This window comes from Harpia harpyja, chromosome 21, assembly GCF_026419915.1.
Source record: "Harpia harpyja isolate bHarHar1 chromosome 21, bHarHar1 primary haplotype, whole genome shotgun sequence".
NCBI classification, from domain to species: Eukaryota; Metazoa; Chordata; class Aves; order Accipitriformes; family Accipitridae; genus Harpia; species Harpia harpyja.
In genome coordinates, this window is record NC_068960.1 from 13,313,427 (window position 1) to 13,336,926 (window position 23,500).

General features: G+C 36.8%; 1 protein-coding gene across 5 annotated transcripts in view; it reads left to right on the forward strand.

The window, feature by feature from the left end:
* Positions 1–23,500, forward strand: part of GRIN2A (glutamate ionotropic receptor NMDA type subunit 2A) — a 196,864-nt gene that overhangs the window by 118,749 nt on the left and 54,615 nt on the right. For all 5 annotated transcript variants that reach the window (XM_052773033.1, XM_052773034.1, XM_052773032.1 and 2 more), the window contains 5 exons: positions 2,969–3,083; positions 15,298–15,503; positions 16,950–17,118; positions 17,243–17,396; positions 22,105–22,230. In XM_052773033.1, coding sequence (XP_052628993.1) covers positions 2,969–3,083; positions 15,298–15,503; positions 16,950–17,118; positions 17,243–17,396; positions 22,105–22,230 — 770 coding nt within the window. The remainder of the gene's footprint in view (positions 1–2,968; positions 3,084–15,297; positions 15,504–16,949; positions 17,119–17,242; positions 17,397–22,104; positions 22,231–23,500) is intronic.

A 23,500-nucleotide genomic window follows, 5' to 3' on the forward strand; every position in this document is an offset into this window, starting at 1 on the left:
GCCCTTAAGAGAAGACAAAATGCTCGGCTTTCAGTTTTATTGAAATGAGGTGATTTCTGCCCTGCCCCGTAAGATGATGTGTTCGTTGTGGGGGGCGTTATTTCACATGTATGAATTGGGAGGCAACCTTTGAAGGAGGGTGCAGAAATACGAATACAAGTAGTGCATGTTTTCACAGTATGTCATTGTTTTCCCCTTGCGGTGACTTCCTGGGCATTTTATTCCTTGGGTTACAATGCATTTGATTTTCAGCAGTGAGCGAACGTTATGCTGGTTTCTTACATGTATGCACAAGCAAATTCTGTTTGGTGGTTTGCCACCTCCTCTCAAGGTGGCAAACAAGCTTTTTATTCCCAAGCAAGGTCTTTCAGTGCTGGATGAAAAATGTCATATACGGGAAATTAGTTCGACTAAAAAGCAAAGTTCTGCCACGGGGAAAATTTTCACGCCGAAAGTCTGTCACAAAATATGAGTTATTACAATGGGTGAATTTACAAATTGCTGTCAAACTGGTGCTGAATTATGTTAATATGACTGTTTAGGGCAGTGCACATTTAATTATTAACAGTTATGATACAATGCCATTATTTCTTCTGGGTCTATATATTTTTATTTAGTGTGCTTCTGCTATTGAGATTTTCACGCAGTTATGTCAATACAAAGCCTTGTCCTTTGAATATGAAGTGAAGAATTTTGTCTATGTCAGATTCACTGGGAGACCATGCTATTACCACTGCTACAAACCACCCCCCCTCAGCCCCCCCCAAAAAAAAACCCAACCACCCAAACAAACTTATAAACCAGTACCAGTTTCTTGTGGGTAAAACATTATAAAGCAATGTATGAAGAATAGTTAAAGTAACTTTAACACACTTCAAAACACATCTGTCTGTGGGATGGAATGATATTGGTATTGAGTTGAATTCCAGAAGAAGAGCACTTAGGTGAAAGGTTGGACTGAATTTCTTTCAATGAAATACACTGAGATTCAGTGCAATTCAATGCAATTAACTTCAGACCACGGATATGGGGTGGAGGGCACATTATCTTCTGGAAGTGCCATGGGATCTGCAAGATTTTGAATTGCAGTTTTACCTCTCACCTGAGGGATAGCCCTGTCAGGCTCATATTGACAGTCTGAAGTTTTGATTTTTTCAACATGACCAAAGAACACCAATGTCAATACAAGCCTTTTACTCTCTTCCCTTTCATCCCTGATTTTCTTAGGTGACAGAATTTCAGATAATGTATAAAATGATAGATTTTTTCAATATCACAGTCCGGGAACTTGACCTGTATACTGTGGTAGTTCAGACTCTTGGCAGTAAGTTCCCTGTATTTGCACTTTAAATAAAAACTGCAGTTTCTCATTACTCTTTCTGACCCTGGAGCAGTGGAAACAATCTGTTCTCACTGAGAGAGACTGAAGCTATGTGTAACTGGAGCAAATATAAATATGGATTTATGTTATAAATCTGTGGAAAATTTTGAGAGAAAATTGTTTTTGAGTTGAGTTGAAAGTCAAGTTTGTTAGATGACCAGAACACTGACATTTCTAAATCAACAAAAGGACAATGCTTTGGAAAAGAGGGTTCAATGGTGAATGGAAAGCAACAGTTAGAAATTAAAAACTATGCATACTAATTAGGAAATGGAAAAAGTAGGTAGACTATATTAGAACTGGTATAAACACAATAAGGAATTTAAGACCTTCGGGGCAGATCTATGGCTAGAAAAGCTATAGGACTCTGTAGAGTTGAAGGATGTCTCTAAGGTGAATGAATAGAGTACAAAGATCCCTGTCCCAGGGTAGATCAGTCCGCTGCAGTGTCTGGCTGCTGAGCACTTCTGGCGCATGGCTGGTGTTTGTGGAGCCACCTGCAGTGTTATTCACTAGAGTTCATAAGTGTTCCTCAATGGCACAGTCCAGGTCAGAGCAATGACTCGGTAGAGATGATGTAATCATTGCTAATGACAGGATTGCTTATAAGATAGTAGTATTCTGTCCTTAGAACATGCAGGTTAGTGTGGCAAAACAGGAGAACGGAGAAAGCAAGCAGCAGTACTGTGGCACATCTTAGGAGAGGTACCTCTTGTTGTAGCACTGAGTAATGTCCTTCTGTTGACATAAATTCATACAAATTTCTTTGTAGCTGAACAAAGACCCTGTGGTAAATAAACAATTTTATTGATTCAATGCCTGAACTGGTAAGTCTAAAGGCAGGAAATTTAGGATCGAACTGACATTTCCAACAAAATTTTAAAAATCCTTCTTCCTCCTGTATATTTTATTCTGATTCCCTCTAATTTTTTTTTCCATTCAAAGTGCTAATTAGTTTATATAACTTTTGAACACCACTGAAAATTAACCTAAATACAAAAAAGTTTAAAACTTTTGAAATTACTGAACTGAAATATTATCAATCCCTTCAAAGTTTTCATGTCTGGTTTTGACTGAAGGCATTAGTGGAATTTATCCAAGTGTCACAAAGACACTGTGTATAGCTACAGTGTTGGGAAGGGCTGACAGGACTCTTGGAGGTCTAAACGGGTGAAGCCAGAGTAGATGCACTTACCTCTCAGTATTACTCTAGTGAGACAACAGTATAGTTTTACATACAGAGCTGATGTAGACATGTTTAAAATGGTCCTGAAAACCTGGTCAGGTTGTGCAAAGTGCCAAAAAGATTATTCATGGAGTGTACATGTCATACATAATGTGGAAGCTGCTTTAAAAATCATGTCTGCATTTTAAAACTCGTATGTAAACAATATTTTGCTTTGTCTTCTGCTATGGACTGCCTTGAAATGCTCAGAGTCCCCATGCTGCAAATGTAGCCTTTTTACAGCATTAACAGGATTTGGTGCATGTATTTCATCAGTGGTTCTGATGACTGAACTAGCTTGCTCATTAACTGCTGGACAGCTCATTAATTTTACAATGAATTTTTTTTTCCTTGCCTTCTAGGTTTATGATGAATGTGACCTGGGAAGGTAAAGATTTGTCCTTCACAGCAGATGGTTATCAGGCACACCCCAGGCTGGTGGTGATAGTACTGAACAACGATCGCGAATGGGAAAAGGTGAGCATTACCCCTGGGTAAAAGCCACGAGAGGAGATAGGCGAGACTTGGTAGAACCCTATTAATGATAAGTAGACAGATTAATGTCATGGATGTCAATGATGATATTCTGCTGTAGCAGGTTTGTCACAACAGTTCAGAAAAGATAATTTTACCTTATTCCAAGTAGGTCTAAAGAGTTTTAAAAGGGAGAGCAACATATCAGTGAAGATAAGCCACGTGGATTTCAGAAGATTTCTGTGAAACACGCCTTGCATTGCTGCTCACAATTTAGTAAAACAAAGTGGATAACTGAAAGATCTCCAGAAACTTGGGCCTTAACTACCTAAATTTGTATGGATTTGTATATCTTGACAACTCCAGTCCTTTTATTTGCTTTGTTTTTTATTCTTTGACAGATTTTAGAGTAAAAGTAAACTCTTTTTTTTTTTTTTTTTTTTTTTTTGAACTCTGAAATTCCTGTTGAATTGGAGGACAATCCCTATAACATTTTCCTAAAAAATTCAGACTCTTGACTTGTGTTCTCCTGGTAGGCAAGTGATCTCCATAAACCTCTATACAGACTAGAAGGAAAAGTGTCTTAATAACAGGGCTAATCATATATGCAAGTAATAAAAGAAAAAGTTTATCATGAGCGTTTTTTTCCTTAAACCTCCCACCTCAGGTCCCACCTCAGCCTGTGATTGTTTTGGCTCTGAGTTTTGCAGGTTATCTGTGGTCCCATGTTTTAAAAACAGGGGACCTTAGAAACTGTTTGCAATGTGAGACAAGGAAAAAATACACCTGTATCATCCACCAGTTTTATTTTAAATTCATAAACCATGATCCTGCATTATCTAAATTGCTGCTGTAATCTATGAACTCCTTTTCTTATAGTTTTAGGATCCCATAAAATCAACTTGAAACTCCAGTTTGCAAGACTGCAAGACTCTTCATGATGTTGAATAATAATGACAAAATAAGAATTACTGAAGGACATCTCAGTAAATATGCTGGTCATGCAAAACCACAGAGAGTAGTCCTAGATTATGCTATGTATTTATGTTCATTTGATGCAAATTTAATTCTCTGGATAAATTTAATCCTATCCAAATGTGTCAATCTGAATCTTTGGAGGAATCTTTTGCTCAGTAACCATTATGAAAATTTCTTACCCTATTTTAAAATTCTTCAACAGTCTGCATGTCATATATAATATTCTGGAAGAAAATATTGTACTACTTGGGGAATATTAGTTTGATGCACCAAAGGGAGAAAATGGTTGGAGAGGCAGCCAACAATGCTTATGGTATAATAATTTCCTACACTTTGTACCTTGAAACTTCTCTAAAGAGACCATTCAAAGGACAAGGGGAGACAGGTTTGATGTTTTTGAAAAATAAGCTAACAGCAGCAAAGAAATGCTAGATATATGAACTGATATTATTTCCAAGAAATAACTTGAGTCTGTTTTAACCTTCGTGTGACTCCCCTGTCAGAGAATGGAAGATTTGGTGCAGGTTTTGCTGTATCTAACTGTGCATGTTGTATGGCAGCAGCGCACGCTCCACCTGCTGCGCTGGGCTACAAGACTCTCTGTAAGCTGATACTTACGTTGTCTGTGCACAGTTTTCCATCTGATAAATCCCTTCCTGCTCATTGTCGTGTTTGAGGGGCTTCTAGGAGGAAGAAAAGAGTGCCTGAAGGGAGGCTCCTGCCCAGAAAAAAATTTAGGCATCTGCTCCTAGCTGCCCCTTTGCTTTAGAGCCCTTTTGGTAGCAGGCCAGACGAGTCACTTCGGTAGAGACAGCCTGCCCCTAGCTGGAGCTTTCGTTTCTGCTTCTCTATCATAGGACTATGGGAAGGGAGCCAGGTTTAATTATGTCAGAGGGGAGAAGTGAAAGGCGGCCAAGAACGGGCTGTCACCACCAGAATTATTCTTCTGACCACAAGCTGATCCCTGCCTCTGTGGATGAAGACAAATAAACTGACTAATCAATTGTCCTGGCAAGCTGGATGTAGCTCTCAGCTATCTCAGAGCACCCCACATTTATATCAGCAGAGCGTCACAGAAATAATAGCACAGTTCCTCTGGCTTAGAGACATGAGAAGGCCCTTGCCCACTCCCTGGTTTATTTGAACATCTCTCTAGTGTCATCTTGACATTCTTTCCAAGTTGCATTTCTCACCCCATATCTCTTAGCCGATTTCTTTCTCCTTGTTCCTTTCTCCTTGCGCTGTTTTGCTCAGTTTCAAAACTGTCAAAGTTACTCATCTGAGATCTAACATTTCCTGCTCTGAGTTTCCAGACAGGCGCATGCTTTTACTTCCAGTTACAGCTTTGCAATGAGTATCACAGAATTGTTTTACTGAGTCTTATTAAATATCCTCAATCCTATGTGGAAAACATCAAGTCTTAGATTCTAATTAAATTATTTACTCATGAAAAACTGACAATTCAACAGCCTGCTAATCCTTGTATTGTAACTAAGGTACATAGAAATTGCGAGTAGCTACTTTATTATTTATGTAAGAAACAGCAATTGTGATTTATGTGAAGATTTTTTTACCCAGTATTCTCCTGAAAATACAAGACTTAATATTAAAACTCAATTTTCTTTGGTTTTAGTATAATAATAATAATCTGCTTTTACTTAAACACAATTTTTCCTTGGTCTCAAAATTTATATACTTGACTCGAGGCTTGAGGTTATAGGAAATCCATTCAGCCATAGCTGAAGACCATACATCTTACCCCTAGGAAAATAAGTTCCTTTTCCTTTACAAATGACTCAGTATCAAAACTTTGAAGTGGTAACTTCACATGTAAATGGGGTTGACTGAGGGATTTGTCAGATTATCAGATTCTGAAAAAAGCTGGTTCGATGGTAATAGTTTGAAGACTGAAAATCACTTTTGGGCATGTTCAGCAGGCATCCAGCAAGATATTTTGACAGATCCTAAAGCAGCTACTCAAACTTCTGACATCAACATTCATATTCTTGCTGCTAATCTTGACAGGCAAAGGGACTGCTGTTCTCAAGCAAGAGATTTTTAAGAAGACAAGTTTAATGTGCTTGTTTCAGTGAAACTTGGTAAATTTGCCAGAGTTAACAGTGTTGCCTAAATATCACCAAAGCGCTGCAGGAACACTGTGCCAGTGCTAAAAAATCCTGAGGCCCAGCAGTACCAGCTGCAACTCTCCCATTAAGCTTATCTTAGTGGTGTGTGACCTGGGTGTCCCACGCAGCCCATTACCTTCACTGAGTTGCAAACTTCACAGTCTGTTAGTCTGTCTTTTTTTTTTTTTTTTTTAATGTAGAAATAAAACCAATCAATCCACTATTAAAATCATATACTAGAATATAATTAGCAGGGCAAAATTAGGTGGTTTAATTAGCTGTGCATATCATGTATGTTAAGTAAGGTAGGGAGGTCTGTATAGCATTTAAAGATGAGTGTATTCCATGTGTAAAGGTGAGTTCCAGGATAAAACCAATTTTTACTGGTGCTCCCAGATAGATACAGATAAAATTACCATGGTGGTCTGTGTTCTGGGTGAATTTGTGAGATATAAGTGTCCTACACATTTGTGGCCAATGAGTTTTTACAAGAAGCAAGAATAACAGGTACTACATGGCACAATTGCTAGTTAAATGCCATTGCAAGAACTGTTACTTACATCCAGGTTTATTCTAAACATAACCAATCATCTTTAACTTTCTATTAATGCAGGATTTAATGTAGAACTTAATTTTGCTCTGATTAACTAGCATATGCCAGGTTTACAAGCTCCGTGTGAGGTTGTACACATTTGTATCTAAGTAGGAATGAGTGGGCAGAGGGTGCGTGATTCCTGCCTGGAATAAATGAACCAAGGTCTTCACAGAGAGCTCCATCTGGCTACTAACATCTACCATCATGTAGCCGAGAAAAGACAGCTATCATATCTAATAGTATAGCTGAAACTTCACTGGACAAGAACTGAAAAACCTAACAGTCAGATTTCTGACAGCTTTTTGTCAGAGTACTGTGATAATAAAAAGTAACCAAGATACTATAGGGTAGTTTCTTGAGAAATCTCAGTTGATTTCAGAGAAGGGGTAATGACAGCTGAAGGATCCTGATGCCTCATGGTAGACATTCCCTAAAAGTTGTGAAGAAATGCAGATATTTTAACTAGAAATTGCATGATCTAATAATCCATTTGCTGGTATATCTTTTGTCAGCAGCTCTGTGGCCTAACATGATATATTATCTTGGCCCATAGCAGAAACAGCATGCTTTTTTAACATCTGTTGGGTTGTTATTTTCCTTGTTCCATCCTTGTTGTTTAGCGTATTTAGTTGTCCTGTAAATATGCCTATCCTGACACTGTCGAGTGAAAATTGCATATTGTTTCTGTATCAGTGAGCTTTTACTTAGCCTAAAGGCCTTTCCTTTGACCTTTACTGTACTGAATTGTTTGAATTGCACCAATTATTATGTAGCATTTCTTAAATCCCGTATTCCCAAGGAGGATGGTTCTCTCCTCTCTGCTGCTGTAAAGGAATCGCAGCTACCGTGGAAAGTGGTGGTAAAATGTGCTTTGCTCCTGTTCTTTACAGCTAATACTAGAGAGGAGATTAAAGAGCAGGAAGACTTTCAGGGCAGCTCTTCCTCTCTAGAGCTAAAGGTATGGCTGGCTGAGCATTTCTGGAGAGCTGTAACATCTTCACTGAGTGCAGAGGAGACGAAAGGTCTTCCCTCACTGGGAGGTGGAGGAAGGGGCTGTCAATTTGTTTAGCTCTTTGCCTTTCTAATGACATAATCAACTCATAAAATGGCTTCTCTGGCATGAGTTTGAACTCTTGTGCTACACAGAGTTATTTGGGACATTTCCCAGTACCAAAACTATACCAACCACTGAGGATTTGGTGAGTGCTAATTACTAATTCTGTATTGAAAAATGAGGCTACAGGAGGTGGTAGCTTTTCTTTCTCCTCCTGTTTGTTTATAATCTGTCTGGGTACTGTGTTTTTCCTTTGAGCCCTGCTGGTTGCAGTATTGGTGCCTTCCTGTCAGCATAAGGAGCAGCCATGAGGGAAGAGTGGTACATTTGCATACCCCATATGAGATTTTGCAGCAAATTGTGAAAACTTCAAAGTCTTTAAATGGATGTCTTCAAACCACCCAGGACTGTAAAACACTCCCTATTAATAAGACATGAAAGCACTCGCATTGCATTTTGTCATTTAAATTTAGAGTGTCATTGTGAAATATGGACCTTCAGAAACACAAAGCGACACAAAGGTTAGCAGCAGAAGGTATACAACAGATGCCGTTTCTGGAGGAAGGATTTTGGTCTTGTGCTATGCTCTGCAGCAGCCTGTTATTGCTAACCCAACAAACTCAATTTATGCTTTCTAGTTATTGACTTAAAGCTTGCCAGAGTAGCTCTTCCTTGTAAGTGGAAAAATGTGATAAAATAAAAGTAATAAATAGTTTTCTATAAAGCAAGATGAGGTAGCTTTTGCATTTGCTCAGCATTATTTTCTTCACTGAATTGAGACAGCTTAAAAAGTATGTTTGCAATATCATAGAATCATAAAATGGTTTGGGTTGGAAGGGACCTTAAAGATCATTTGGTTCCAACCCCCCTGCCATGGGCAGGGACACCTTCCACTAGACCGGGTTGCTCAAAGCCCCATCCAACCTGGCCTTGAACACTGCCAGGGATATGTGGGTGTGTTTAAAGTAGAAAGAACATCCCTGAAAATTCTTCTCTTTTCAAAGGTTTAGTCAGGTAGTCCTGGCCGTGCATTTAGTATCCGTGTTGTCGTGTAACATTTTTTCTTACAAAAGGATGATGACCGCGTATTGCGTACAGTTCCCATCTGCTGGGAAGAGGGTGATAGGACTGAGTTATTTGTTTGTTTTCTGTGAGAAATGCCGGTGTGACAGACTTTCTTTTCGTGCCAGCATTGGCACTCAAGGGAGAACATGCTCTGCTCTTTCCTCTCTCTGCTCAGGATCTGGCCTTGCTCTTTTTCTCTGATTCGATGGTCTCTATGAGGGTGAGTGATTAGGATTATGTCAATCATCCTCATATTATTTAGAGACTGCTTTAGGGTGCAGCGGGAGAGGGATCTTCATGAGGTACAGCAATGCGTAACTTTGCAAGTTGTCTGTCTGTCTTAGGCTAGCTGTATTTATCTAGCTGTTACACAGAAACACACCAAATACTTCTTTATCACCCTCCTTGGGTGCAATCTTCAAAAGAAAAATAGGCGTGCATGAGGTGGTCAAACCATGTGTGTAATGCAGTGAATTTGTAAGGTGCTTTAGACAACAGTGGATGAGATGAGGACCCTAAGATTGCTAATTCAGTCTGACATCAAACAAGCTCTTCCGTGCTCTTAGCTATTTCCTGCTTTCCTTCCTGTATCCTGTAGAGATTAAACCAAATCCTGGAGAGATTAAACCGAAGGGAATATTCCATATGAAGATGGAGAAAACAGGAAAGAATATATAAGTTCAAAAGAAATACAGTGGTGTATGTACCATTGCAAGTCTGTACTTGAAGCTGAGTTTTGCACCTACAATAGTGAATCGAGGGTTTGATTTGCTATTGAAACTGTATTTTTTATGAGAGTCCCGGCCTTTAGGCCATAAATGAGGATTTTTATAATTCGGGCCAGGATCTTTCCCCCAAATTATTCTGTTGCCCTTTCTTCAAGTGAGGGCCATCTTCTGTATTTCTCTGGGATCGAGGCCACATCATTATCGAACTAGGAATGACAGAAATTTATCATAAGTCTCTGGATATTTTGTGGCATTTCCACACAGTAGGGTAAAATTATTTGCATGCAGTTTTTGACAGTTCCATAATGGAGCTTGTCTGCGGTTTTTGAGCATTATCCTCAGCTTGAATTTTCTTTTTAAAAAAAAGTTTATTTTACAAATACGCACTACTGCATTTATTACTTTAAAATCTTTCTTAATGCAGTTTCACCTTCCCCCTCCATTTTTGAATCTAGCAACACAGATATTCCATTCTCTGTTGAGAATAAGCTCATTTTCACTTTTAATTTCTCTAGTAATATTATTTGGATTCTTAGGAGGTCTAAGCGGGAGAGCTCTCTTTCTAGACACACTTTTATGCTCCTTGCACTCTAAGCATGCTATTCTCTTCTCCATTGCTCAACTTGCTATAGACTGTAACTAAATGTAGTTAATTGGGTTTAAGGTTGGAGGATAAATCAAATTTTCAGACCTCTCTTTGAACTATTCAGTAGTTCATCTTTCAGGTTGCATAATCCAGAAGTCCAAACATTCCTCCTGTACTTTATTTAATGGTCTATTAAATGGCTGTCATTCTAAAAAAGTCATGTTACCTAAATGAAAAAGAGATTTTACAGCACACATTTTTCAAAAATAGCTATATTTTTCCCATGTTCTGTGTGTGTCTAGAGGTGCTGAGGAAATGATTCCTCAGCACATGAGATTTTGAAACAGCAAATGGTTGCAGGTGAAGATGACTTCGTGTTACACCAAAATGGGAATTGATAGGGATCTTAAATATTCTTAATCTTCCAGGAAAGAGGAAAGGAATAGGTGAGGAGAGGAATGCAGGCAAGACTGAGCAAACTGCCCTGATTTATCTACAGCTAAATCTCCTGTCATTAGGGATTGGCTACACCAAGTGTAAATGTTTTAGCTTATATTGGCTTCATTTTAAATTCAGGATGGCTGGGCCTGCCACACCATCTCAAATACGTGAGATTCTTCTTGATGCAGTTGGAATGTGTCTCTGGCTGCCTGCTATTAATGAGCTGTGCTTTCAGCTAAGTTCTCTGGGGCAGCAGTCTTGCTTCCATGAGCTAGGGGAAATGATTATCCTGACCAGCACAAAGTTTTGAAATCTTAAAAATGTTTCCATTCTGTTTCAGAGAAAAAAATTTAAAATTTAAAATTCTATGAATCAGTAACCCAAACAAAACAAAACAAAACAATACAATAGATTGGAGTAGTTGAAATTCTTTCACCTCAAATTTATCTCTACGTATTCTGATAAATTAGCATGTATTTCTAGCTAGCATATCCAGAACTATAAGTGCAATGTCTTTATTAAAACATCCTTATTTCTGTTTACAAGCTATTTCAAATGGTGGGTTTATGTTTTGAACAGTAAAAAGCCCACTTTCTGAACTGTTTTCTTTCAAGAAATTAGGACAACAGAAATTATCTTCAGAAAAGTTCTCTTCTACCCATCTCCCACCCTATCAAAATGTAATTTTGGCAATCTGGCAGGCCTGTACAGTATTTTAACTCCCTGTTGTCCTCTGGGTGCCTTTTTCCAAGCAGTGATGGCTTGAAGACTGAGGAGGTAAGAAAAAGCTTCTGAATGGCAAAGAGTTCCCCTGAGATTGATCATGTATAAGGAGGAAGTTTTAGGCTGCAGAAGGAAAAAATAAGATAGTAAGTCTTCACTGCAGTGATAATGTTTCCAGAGCAGAGGCAGTGAGTTTCTATCCTACATGTGAGTTTACCACTATTTTATTTTTGTGGACCTGTTAGTCTTTGATAGACTGGCTATGAAAATTGTTTATGGTCTCTGCTAAGAGTATGTAAAGTTAGTTCACTGCTGTTCCCTATTGGAAGTTTGTAGTTTCACCTGAAAATTAATGTGTTCTAGTGTCCAAATAATTTGTCATTAAAATTAGAAAATGTTGCATAAAGAATATCTGTATGAGGGATACCAGTATTAGTAGGTAAGCATGCTAATTTAAACACAGACCCCTTCTACCTCAAATCTAGATGCTTGGACTTGGTCAGAGGATGCCATGTTTAGTTCATTTCATCAGTAGCTATAATGATCACAAAGCACACTGAAAATGAGTGCTGCAAAACACTGGAGGCAATTGAATTTTGAAGCTGTCCAGGTTGGTAAACTATTTCACTGTAAAATGGTTTATTCAAATATCACCATTGACTCCTACTGAGAGCAGCAACTGAACTTTTCATATTCTACTTTTCATATTTTATGTATGAACTTTTTCCTATTCTACAGCATTTATAATGACCTTCACAGGTGAAACCAGGACTTGGCATGCTTTTTTTAACTCACACATTTTGCTTTGTTGTCATAGGTAAGCCACTTTAACCGTCAGTGTTGAATAAGGACTTAACATTTGGGTTTGCACGCAAATTCTTACACTTTATAAGCAGACCTTTCTATAATGTTCTGAAATACGATGAGCATGTGTAGTTGTTATAACCTGTTGGTTTTTTCCCCAAAGCATTTGAAGGTTTTAAAAGCATTCGAAAGAAATATTGACTGGATCTAATACTAGATCTGACTTTGATAAGTGACATAAATGCTGATCCTGCAGGACACGTACATATGGATGCAATTTCATAAATTCTCTTTATTCGACAGATTTTCTGTGTCATTTGAACCCTTCACCCTGTAAAAAAGGATGCTATCAATTGCACAAGGATGTTAAAAGAACTAAATAATATAGGAAGATACAAAACATTGTGTAAATAATTAATACCATTCATATTCTTAATAATGATGTTATAATTAGTTCTGCACAAGCTAAAAGGCTTCTAATACAAATATAAAAATCCTCCATATTTTGACTACATTTTAATTGTATAAAACTAAATTCTTATCCTCCACTTAAAATAAATGAGAAAGTGTTTTGATCATTCAGAAGTGTAGCAGAATGATAGAAGTGTAACACGTAATTCTCAACAGTATAGCTATTTTAAAATCAAAATACCAAATAAAAATTGAAACAGTTCACTTGTGAGGCCAGCATCAGCAGCAGAGCAAATCCTGTGCCTGTGCTAACCATTTATTAATTAGAACAAACAGATCCAACAGAAACATTTCCCAAACAAAAGGACTGACCTACAGGCTCTTTCTAATTATTACCCTTCCTCATTTGCCATTGTTACCCACCAGCAAGGATTTTCAGAGTTTTTTGCCTTTTGCTTTTCTACCGTTCTTCATGACATTGATATCTTTCTCTTGTACTTTTTTTTCATTGTGCTTTTTGACACTGTGGGTTACTCATTGTACTGGTGGTAGCAGGGTGACCTGCAATGGACATGCTATTTGTGCACCATATAAAGACCAGATGAAGTCACTGTGACACCCCAGGACTGCAGCAGTACACCCCTTTGGACAGAGAAGTAGGGATGCCCCTAAAGCCCAAGGCAAGGTCTTAATTTTTAATTATTTTTTAAAAATAAGGTTACAAGGAGTGAATATTGAGATAAACCCACGGAAGACAACAGATAAAAAATTTTGGACCTAACTTTAGAGATTCGCTCAACACATAACACTTCCATACAGATACAACTGTCAAAAGAAATTAACATTTCCCCAAATTCAGCTGTTTAAAAATATGTGCTTCAGGATTAGGCAGATTTGCCTTCTCCCAGAATCCTGTATCGAGTGATTTAGAAAGGCAGGTGCTGTTACTGCTGTAGTCCTGAACACACAAATGCAACTGAGCCTCAGCCATGTTTCATTTCTTCTTGCTGGTTGGAATAGGCAGAAGGTCGGGCACATTTTCCACTTCTGAAATTCATCGTATAACTTGGCACATTTCCTGTTTGACTGAACTACTGAGCTGGCTGGAAATCTCCCCATTCCAGATGGCCAACTTCATGGCATACTTAGGACATAGATATGAACAACACCGTGTAAGCTAACATAAACCAGCACAGACTCTGCTGTGAATGCAATTATATACCATAACTTGACAATTAAACTATTTTTGCAATATAGCTGCCTCATACAGAGCTGAATAGATTTATTTCCCTGTATATGAAATAGTTTTTCTCACAAAGGCTTCATCCAGTATGTTTTGGTTAAATTTCATAGTAGAACTGTACGTATATATCCTGTGCCCAGTTCCCATTGATTTAGGTGTGAATTCTTAATTCCCTTAAGATATTTTGAATTTCCTAATTTAAGTGTATAGAGATTTGGCATTTCTGCCTCCTACATTAAAGTTCAGCAAAACATCTTGACTTATAAACAGGATGGAAAGGAAACTGCAAAGGGCTTGTGCTTATATGCTTCCCTGAATAGGAATGGATATAAATCATGTTCTTTGGGAGTTTTTGTGATTCATTTTAAAGTCTTTAGAAGACATAAGGTAGGTGACAAGTTTTTCTGCAGTTTTTTTTAGGACCTGAGTGTCTCATTGTACTGTTAATTCCCACCATTTTCCTTGCAAAACAAATATTTTAGCAGTCTCATGATTATGTTATAATTTGTTTAGCTTAAGCGACTGAAGAGTTATTAAAATGCATTAGGTTACAAATTTTGTGGATTGCTAGCTCATTTATATTATCTGTCATCACTACTCGGATAAAACATGCAATTAGATTTATGGATACAAAGTAGTTAAACACAACCTGAGGAAGAAAATGCTAGAGTTTTCAAAATATTTAAATCATATGCCCCTTTCTGGTGTTCTGGAAGTAGAAAGAAATGTAGGTTAATTTAGAAGGGATATTTTATAATAATAAATAAATAGACAATTTTAATGTAAAGTGGGGTATGCTTTCTTAAACTCCCCCAACAGTTGGCATTAACTAAAGCAGAATAAAATACATTATTCCTAATAGGAGCTAAATCATGCACAATTGAACATGTGTTTACTAAAAACATGGTTTGGCCTTGCTCAGGTGCGATGGAACCCTAGGTAAAGGCTTTCACAATGGCTTTTCAAACTATAACAACAGGAGAGTCTTCTCTTTTGAGAAGATACTGAAATGATATTATGATATTTTTGTTATCAGTCTGATGTGTATGTGTGGGTTGGTTTTCTTTTTCTTTTTTTTTTCTTTTTTGAGAACTGTTTTCTTGTTACTGCAAATTGGTCCTGATTGCAAATCTGGTTGTTGTTCTGGCTCAAACGGAAATGATGCATGTCAAATGTCACTGCAGCTGTAGCCAGGTGGTAGATGGTGTTAACTGATGTCATCCAGTCTTTATAAAGTTGTTATCTCTTAAAATAATGTTACCTCGTTTGTCTTTACCACAGTGCATTTTCTCACTTCACGCAATTACTAAAAAGTTCTAAAGTAATTTTGATAACAAAAACCCAAGACAGCTGTCTTTGCAATGTAATTTCCTGTACCTGTATCCCAGCACATTTAATATTAGATGTCATTTGTCAGAAACAAGCAAGCATATATCAGCAGCCTGTGTGTCTTGGCATTTCAGGTGGGGAAATGGGAGAACAACTCACTGAGCCTGAAGTACTCTGTCTGGCCGAGGTACAGCTCTTTTGCAGACAGTGACCCAGATGATAATCATTTGAGTATTGTCACCCTGGAGGAGGCTCCCTTTGTCATTGTTGAGGATGTGGATCCTTTGATGGAAAGTTGCCAAAAAAACACCGTGCCATGTCGTAAATTTGTCAAAATTAAGTAAGTAAATACACAGCATTCCTTTCTTTTTTTTTTTTGAGTGCAAAATATATTCCCCTATTTTCTCATTCTTTCCTTTTTTTTCTTTCATTGTATAATTGTTTTCAGATACTTTGCTGTTCTTTTCCTCTTGCTTCCTGTCTTTGCTTTTCCTTCTGTATTTCATTTCCTCTTTCTTTTTACCTTTCCCACATGGTATGCTCTTGTTTGCACATCTTCCTTTTTAATAAGTTGAAAGGTTCTGGTTATATATATGTAAGTCACATTGAATTAACAACAAGGTAGTAAGCTTATAGTAAATTCAAAGTCAACTAGAATTAGCCGTTTGCAGTCACATGAAAGAAAATTGCGTTCTAAAATAAGATTGTTTTAATGAGTTCTCTTTGAATTGTTTCCAGTTATGTTGAAATATGCCTGTTTAAATTAGTCTTTAACAATTTGAGAATGTCTTCTATTGAAAATGTATGTTTGTGCTGAAATTTGGTACAGGATAAACTACTCCAGCAAAAATACCATTGTGACATACCATCTAGAGAAAAGTCCTCTGCTTTGATTGCTCTATAACTTTGGAGCCGTTGTTAGAAATCAGTGGAAAATTTCTCGTTGTGCATTTATCAGTGTTGTTTCATCCTGTGCTTCAGTCTACATATTTATGAACTGAACATAACAACAACATTTTTTTACTGAGAAGATGTTAGGGATGCATGTTTCTGAAGATTTCCGGAGACTGTTAAATAGTTGTGCACATGCTTCCTGAAGTCCAGAGAAACATGGTTTTTGACATAACTGTACTTAGTCAGTTCCAAACTAGTTTTATTTTAATTTTTAATTCTTTCAAAGGCTGTAAAATATTGCCTTGGCTTCTGAAGATGCTTATACTAAAAAGTTCTAGAGGTCATGCAATGAACATTTCAGAAAAAAAAATAAGGGGAAAGCCCTCATCTTTGCACTCAAAGGTGGCCTGAAATTCACCTTCTCAAAGTGCAGAAAAAGGTGTGGCATCCATTTTCAGTATGGTGAACTGCTGTGCCTTTGTATACCTTACGTATTGGGAAGTTCTCTAATAACTAAATGACATGTAGTCTTATGTCTTGAGAGTAAAAGTAATATATGTTTAATCTAAGCCTAAAAGAAAGATTAGTAAGAGGAGACTGTATGTCTTGATGGAGAAGTGAAGTGCAGTAGGCTGGATACTGCAGCAGAAAGCATGTCATACAAGGTCTACCATTATCTTCTATTTATCTCTCATCAAGCAACTGCATTATGATTAGTAAGAGCTACAAACACCATATAAAGCATACTGTGGATTATTTCTCCATCGATTCAGAAAAACTTGGTCACTCACAAGTATGACAAGATGTTGTTTCACGGTATGCTGAATCTTGCTGTTGCGGTTCTTCTGTTTTTCCCAGTAGAAATGTTTATGTCTGTCTTCTCTGTTGACAGCAACTCAACTAATGAGGGAACTAACGTAAAGAAGTGCTGCAAAGGATTCTGCATTGATATCCTGAAGAAGTTGTCTAAAACCGTCAAGTTCACATATGACCTGTATTTGGTGACTAATGGGAAACATGGCAAAAAAGTCAATAATGTGTGGAATGGAATGATTGGTGAAGTAAGTTCTGTTAGGTAAAAGAGCTCTTAAGTAAGAACTTAGCAATGTTTGGTTTTAATTCTTTTGGAGAAATGAGGTATTCTCTACTGAGTAATATTGGTGGTGTCTTCTCTTTGTGGATCAGGTGGTATATCATCGTGCAGTTATGGCTGTGGGGTCTCTCACTATTAATGAAGAGCGCTCTGAAGTGGTTGACTTTTCAGTGCCATTTGTTGAGACTGGGATTAGTGTCATGGTGTCACGGAGCAATGGCACAGTTTCACCATCTGCTTTTCTAGGTATGATTCTCCAATCCATCCAGATCATTTAATTGCATTTCTGTAGAGTTGGGTAGGTTTCGCTGTTCGTTAACCTATATAGTGCATTGACGTGCTTCTGTCAAGTTTTCAATTTTACACTAGGAAGTTTGTGCCATGTTGACATGCTGATTAACATGGTTATTAGCACATGAAGATAGTGCTGTTGGTTTCAGATGCAGTGAGTGAAAACCAATGATAGTGATTTCAGTATGAAAAAGAATCCCCCAAAATCTTCAGTTCAGAAAATTACTTCCTCAAAAATGCTTCTTCACAAAGTAATTTATGCTTGTTTAGCCCATTATAAATGATTTCATATCTTTTAAACATTCACAAAATAATTAAAAAACCCCTTGTATAATAGCTAAGAAAAAGAGACTTCCTTATGATTAGAAGAGATCTGACAGCTAATTTGATAAGTTACCTCTGGCTTCTGAACACCATTCTACTGCACTAGAGACCTTCTGAGTGTTTTCTCCATTCATGCAATTGAACAGTGGAGTTGTGATGATGCAGTTGAACAGTGGAGATATAGCAAAGAAATGAAAGGCTAGGCAGAAAGGAGCTGGGTTACAAAGAAACAGACTTTGGTCTTCTTCCCTTGTTTGCTTCTTGTTTCAATTATTCATTTCTCCTTTCATTATTTCCCTCTCCTTCTTTTTTAGTGTTTATTGTTTACTTCTGTATTGGGTGGTTAGCCTGAATTTACCTGAAGCTGAAAAGAGAATGAGCCATGAGTTGGATCAAAAGTGCCCGGAATGCTGTTATGTTCCTCATAGTGTATTTGGGCCCAGTATTTTTTAAAGACATTTTGCACAGGAAAATAGTGCAAGGGACACCAAAATCATTTAAACAAACAAACAAACAAACAAATCATTATTTTCCAGGTATTTTACAGAACAGTTTAGTATGTTCAAGTCCATTGGGTGATCAGTGATGCTATTTTTGCATCAGTGATTGTATGGTTTCTTTTTAGATTGCTAAGTGTAAGTTCTTCACTTCCACTGAAATCGCTTGTAGCCATCGAGGAGTAGATTGTTGTTGTAGTATCAGCTACAAGTGGGCAAATAATTGGGTTTTCTTGCTCAAGAATCATCATTTAGACACGGACCTTATTTCTCATACCTGTTCCATAAAGGCATATTACAGAGATGATGCAAATAAATATAACACAGTGAGTAATCAAATAACTTCCCAAACATGGTGGTACCTAAGCATATTTTGTTGGTGGTTAGTATTTTTGTTTAATGAATGAAAGACTTTTTAATGAAATTATAAGAGGCTGTACTTTTAATGAAATATTCAGATAGTATCTTTTAATTTTTATAAGTAATTGACTTGTAAAGTTAATTCATTTTTAAAACTGCAGTTGCAGCATGTTGAAAGTATCATTTGAAATGTAAGTACTGGAGTGTTTTCTAAATGTGCTGCAAGTGCAGTTGATTTTTACTATGGACTCTACTTACCTCTTAAAAACCTGCTTACAGCTACCATCAAAAGAGAGGCTGGTTTTGCATTTTGCGCAATAACATAGTTATTAGATTTCTAAAATGCATTTAATGTTATTGGTTTAGTTGGACATACATATAATTCAAAAAGCAAAAATAACCCCTTCTTATAAAGCTCTACAGAATAGCATTCCTTTTGAAGAAATCTGATTTACTGCACCAGTAAATCAAGTCTGTGCTCTCAGAACTATGTTCTGGTTTTTTAGATGTAGATGAAACTGCCACTTTACTGGAATTGACTGTGTATTTCAATAAGGTGTGCATAGTAGTAAAATGCTTTGCCATGCAAAGTACTATCAGGCAGATAACCGAATTTATTCACAGACTGATGTTTCAGTTAAAGTGAATGTCTAAGAACAGAGTCATCTTACATAATTCTTTGAAAAGATTTTTTAAAAATCTGTCAAATACAATATTATTTTTTAAAACAGCACTTGATTACAGTTTATGAAATATCTGCTTTTGTGATTTGTTACTTGAATGTAGACAAGTACAGGATTTTGTCTGAGCTAGATTTTCCATTCAGTGGTTGTGTCCAATAGATCTAAGTAACTGATGGGCTGACAGCCTCTTCCTCATTATCTGCTGTGTTCTGATTCTGATGTGGGTGTCTCCTTCAAATGAGAATTTTATCCACATTAAAACATTATCATATCATACTAAAATTAAATTTATATATGCTAGATCCACAAATAGATTTTTTTAAAGATTCTGTGGAGAATTGATTCAACTTTATTTAAACAAACAGAATAAGGGAAACCTCAAATCCAAATTTCTATATTTTTAAGAGTGAAAGAATTCATAGGTGAGGTCAGTTTTCTTTTCTAGAGGCATTGATGCAATAGGAAATCTATGCCCCTATTTATTTTATGTATTGGTTTTGGTGGTGGGAGGTAAAACTCCAAGTTAGTGGAGTAAGACATCTTTTTCATTGCTCAATATTCTCCATTGCCAGTCATTTGAAACATACACTGGCAAGTCACATATTAATATTTTTCTGCCATATCACAGCTTTACTGAAAATTCTTATAAAACCTGCTGCTTGCCTGAGGGAAGTTCTCTTTCTGTCCTTTGAGAATAAAGAACAGTGCTGAATGTGTAATCTGATCTCTAATATGACAGGAAGATTGACTTTTTGTTATTCAATTGATTTTGTACTTGTTCAATCTTACCGCTTGCTATTCTAAATAGCCTTTTAGTTTCCTATTGCTTCTTTTAATCCTCCACCTCATTACCAGACTGCTTAAATTATTAAAGAGCATTCTGCTTAAACTATTGTTTATAGCTCACTTTTTCACATCGGCTTGTTTTGCCCTTTGCCTTATTTAGATTTTGTCAAATTACCATTGCTGTTTCTACACTGTTGCTTTTGATGAGAGTTTTATCAGCCTTGCTTTCTTCTATGAGAATGCTGTCAAAATTGTATGATAGTTTTATGTGAATTCCAATTTAATTCAGTTAATATGTGAATTCATAGAATATTTATTATTAACTATATTTGGCTACATAATGTCTTTTACCTGCCTGCACCAGAACAGATCTTTCTCTGCCTTTTAAGAATCCTGTTATTTTGCTAACTTACGATTCTCTTCCAAACAAATAATTATAGTAATTGAGACAGCTTCATAACCTCTCTTAAAAATAAAATAATTAAAAAAAAAAAATACTGTTCCTTAACCTTATCTTAAAACCAGAAAGAGAACAGTTTGGCTTACAATTTCCCTGCCTTACCTTTTTAGTTCACATCCAAAATCACCAGTGGGGCTATTTGGAATTTGGTCTTTTTTTGGTTCCAAATTTCTGAAAAAAATGTAGCAAAGGCAAATGATCTCATGAGATTTCCATGCTTGGGCTGAAATGATTACACTTCATTCTAGTTCTGGGTGAATCATTCCTGCTAACTCAGGCAAGGTTCAGATTGGGCTATTGGGCTCAGCACACCTCAACTCTCACTCGTAGTCATTTCATGCAATGATGGAAGAATTTTCAGTGGTTCAAATTTTAATTTAAATTCAAAGAATGAAAAAGTTAGGATGGAGGAACCTCTTGGGCTTTCAAAAAAAGGCAAAGCATTGAAACACACTAATTTCTTGTCATTTCAAGTGCTTCTTGATTCTGTCCTAATTTGAAATAGTATACTAAGGTTTTTTTCTTACACTTCAGAGCATTCTCACACGTCAGAGCATACTCACACTTGCATTATCTACCAAAATTAGGATACAAAATGTCCCCGAATAAGCTGACCTGATAAGGAGATATTACTTTGCTATACAAAACCTTTCTTACATATATCCTTATACCATGACAGCTACTACATGGGCTCCTGAAATGATAGAGAACTTGTGATTGGGCAAGATGATATGTAAGAATTTTTTGTTATCACATACTATTACCATATCCAATCCTTTCAAAAAGTTGGTGCTTAGTCTGGTATTTGAAACTGCTTTTAGTTTTCTGTTCCAACCTACTTCTTTTACTTAATCACAGTTTTTCTGTCTTTCAGACTGACACTGAGTTTTCCATAAAAACCTTTTGATTTCAGAAATTTGCTCCCAGATGAGAATGAGACTTTCAAAAGGATGCGTTTGCAATTGGTAAAAAACATCTTCATTGCAGATAGATGAAAGTAAACACAGAGAGAAAAAAATTCCAAACCAAAAAAATTTAGTTTGAATGCAAGTATTTAGCTTTTTTCCCTGACACTTTTTGTTGTATAGAAAAAGAGAGAGAAGTCTACTTCACTGAATTACCAAATGTATTAAACATATGCTTAATTGCTTTTGCTCTGCAGAAACACAGTCATAATGGTTGGACCATTCTGTCGATAAATGCATATAATATAGGATAAATAGAAATGGGCTACCTGATTGTAGACTGAATAAGCAGCGAGTCAAACCAATTATTTGCCACTCAGTGTCAGTGAAGGCTTTGTTGAAGAAAAGTGTGCAGCCTTTGGTTTTGAATTGCGACTTACATTTAAGATTTTGACTTTAGGAATTTTGCATATATAAACTAACAGCAGTTCTTTATATATTGCTACTTAGTTACTTGCTAGCACTTTGGTTGGTAAATGCTAATTTAAAGAAAGCTGCTGGGCTTGACTAGCTGAAGACATTAGAATTCTTGTGCTGAAATTGGTTTAATGAACTGTGTTTCTGTTTCTCTTGTCTGTTTTGCTGCAGAGCCTTTTAGTGCTTCTGTCTGGGTGATGATGTTTGTGATGCTTCTCATTGTGTCTGCCATGGCTGTCTTTATATTTGAGTACTTTAGTCCTGTAGGATATAACAGGAACTTAGCACAAGGGAGAGGTAAGCTTTGCATTTTACACAACCCTAAAGCTATACAAAAATCATGTATTTCCCATCCCTTGCCCTCCATCTTTTAGAATAAATATAACATAGGAATAAAACAGTAAAAGCAGCTATGAAACTATGTTTGCTCTTCATTTAAAATATGATTTCTTGAGGGCTTATATGCTCATGTTTGTATTCTAATTCATTGGAATAAAGACATATAGAAAGGTAAGTGATATCAGAGAGTTGTATTCAGGCAGTGTTTGGTTAGTATGCTGCATCATTTGTAGAGTGTCAGCTTAAAAAAGCATTGGAATAAATTCTACAGACTCCTGACTTCTATGAATTCACAGTTAGTTCAGAGAAAATGATCTAAACTGGTGTGGTTTGGTGGATAATCTGGAAAAATAGCAGTTTACATTGTATGTAGTTTTATATAGTGCCTATAAAAAGTCTGATGAACTCAGCCTTGAAATGAGGCCAGTGGCAGAAGGGCATCGCTTCTTTCTGTATAGCATCCACGGTTATAGAAACTTCATTTTCAAAATATACCAGCACAACAAATGTAATACCGAGTTTGCCTTTCTCAGTGAAAGCTGCAGTTTGTATATTATTAGCACTTTGACCTGAGAGTGAGGATTCCATGTATTGTGGTGCCCTCATCCTTCCCTTTCTTTACTTACAGTTGAGAGTGTAGCCTGTTTTTAATTTCTAAATCATACTTGCCTCATTTTGTTACAAGAGATCTTCCAGCTTGGTGAACACAGTTCTGGAGACTATTACAAACTAATAGTTTCTTCTAGATTATGATTGGCTTGGTCCCTGAAAAAGGGGATTATTGTAATGTTCAGATGATGTTATCATTTCAATGAGATGGTTAATGTGTAACCTCTGTCCAGAATAAACACTGTGATTAGGAAGGGGATATCAAAGGTGAATATAGACACTGGGGATCTAGGGACTAGGCTGTTCTTTTCTGTGCCACCTCATGTGCTGGAATTGATTATTTAGCATACTTATGGCTAGAAAGGCATATTATGGCACTAGACCATCCTAACTTAGCTCTAGAGCTTTGCCATGAATCCAGCTGCTGTTCATTTGAAACATGGGAAGCTTAAAATAAACAGGAATCTTTTATGTAGATTACTCCTTTCCCTAGGCATTTTTGGCGGGATGAAGCTCAATGGTAGTACAATCTCCAGTAGCATAAACAGAACTTTAGATTGCTTTCTTGGCATATACTTTCCTTATCATTGTTCCTCAGAAAATACATATTATCTGTGTA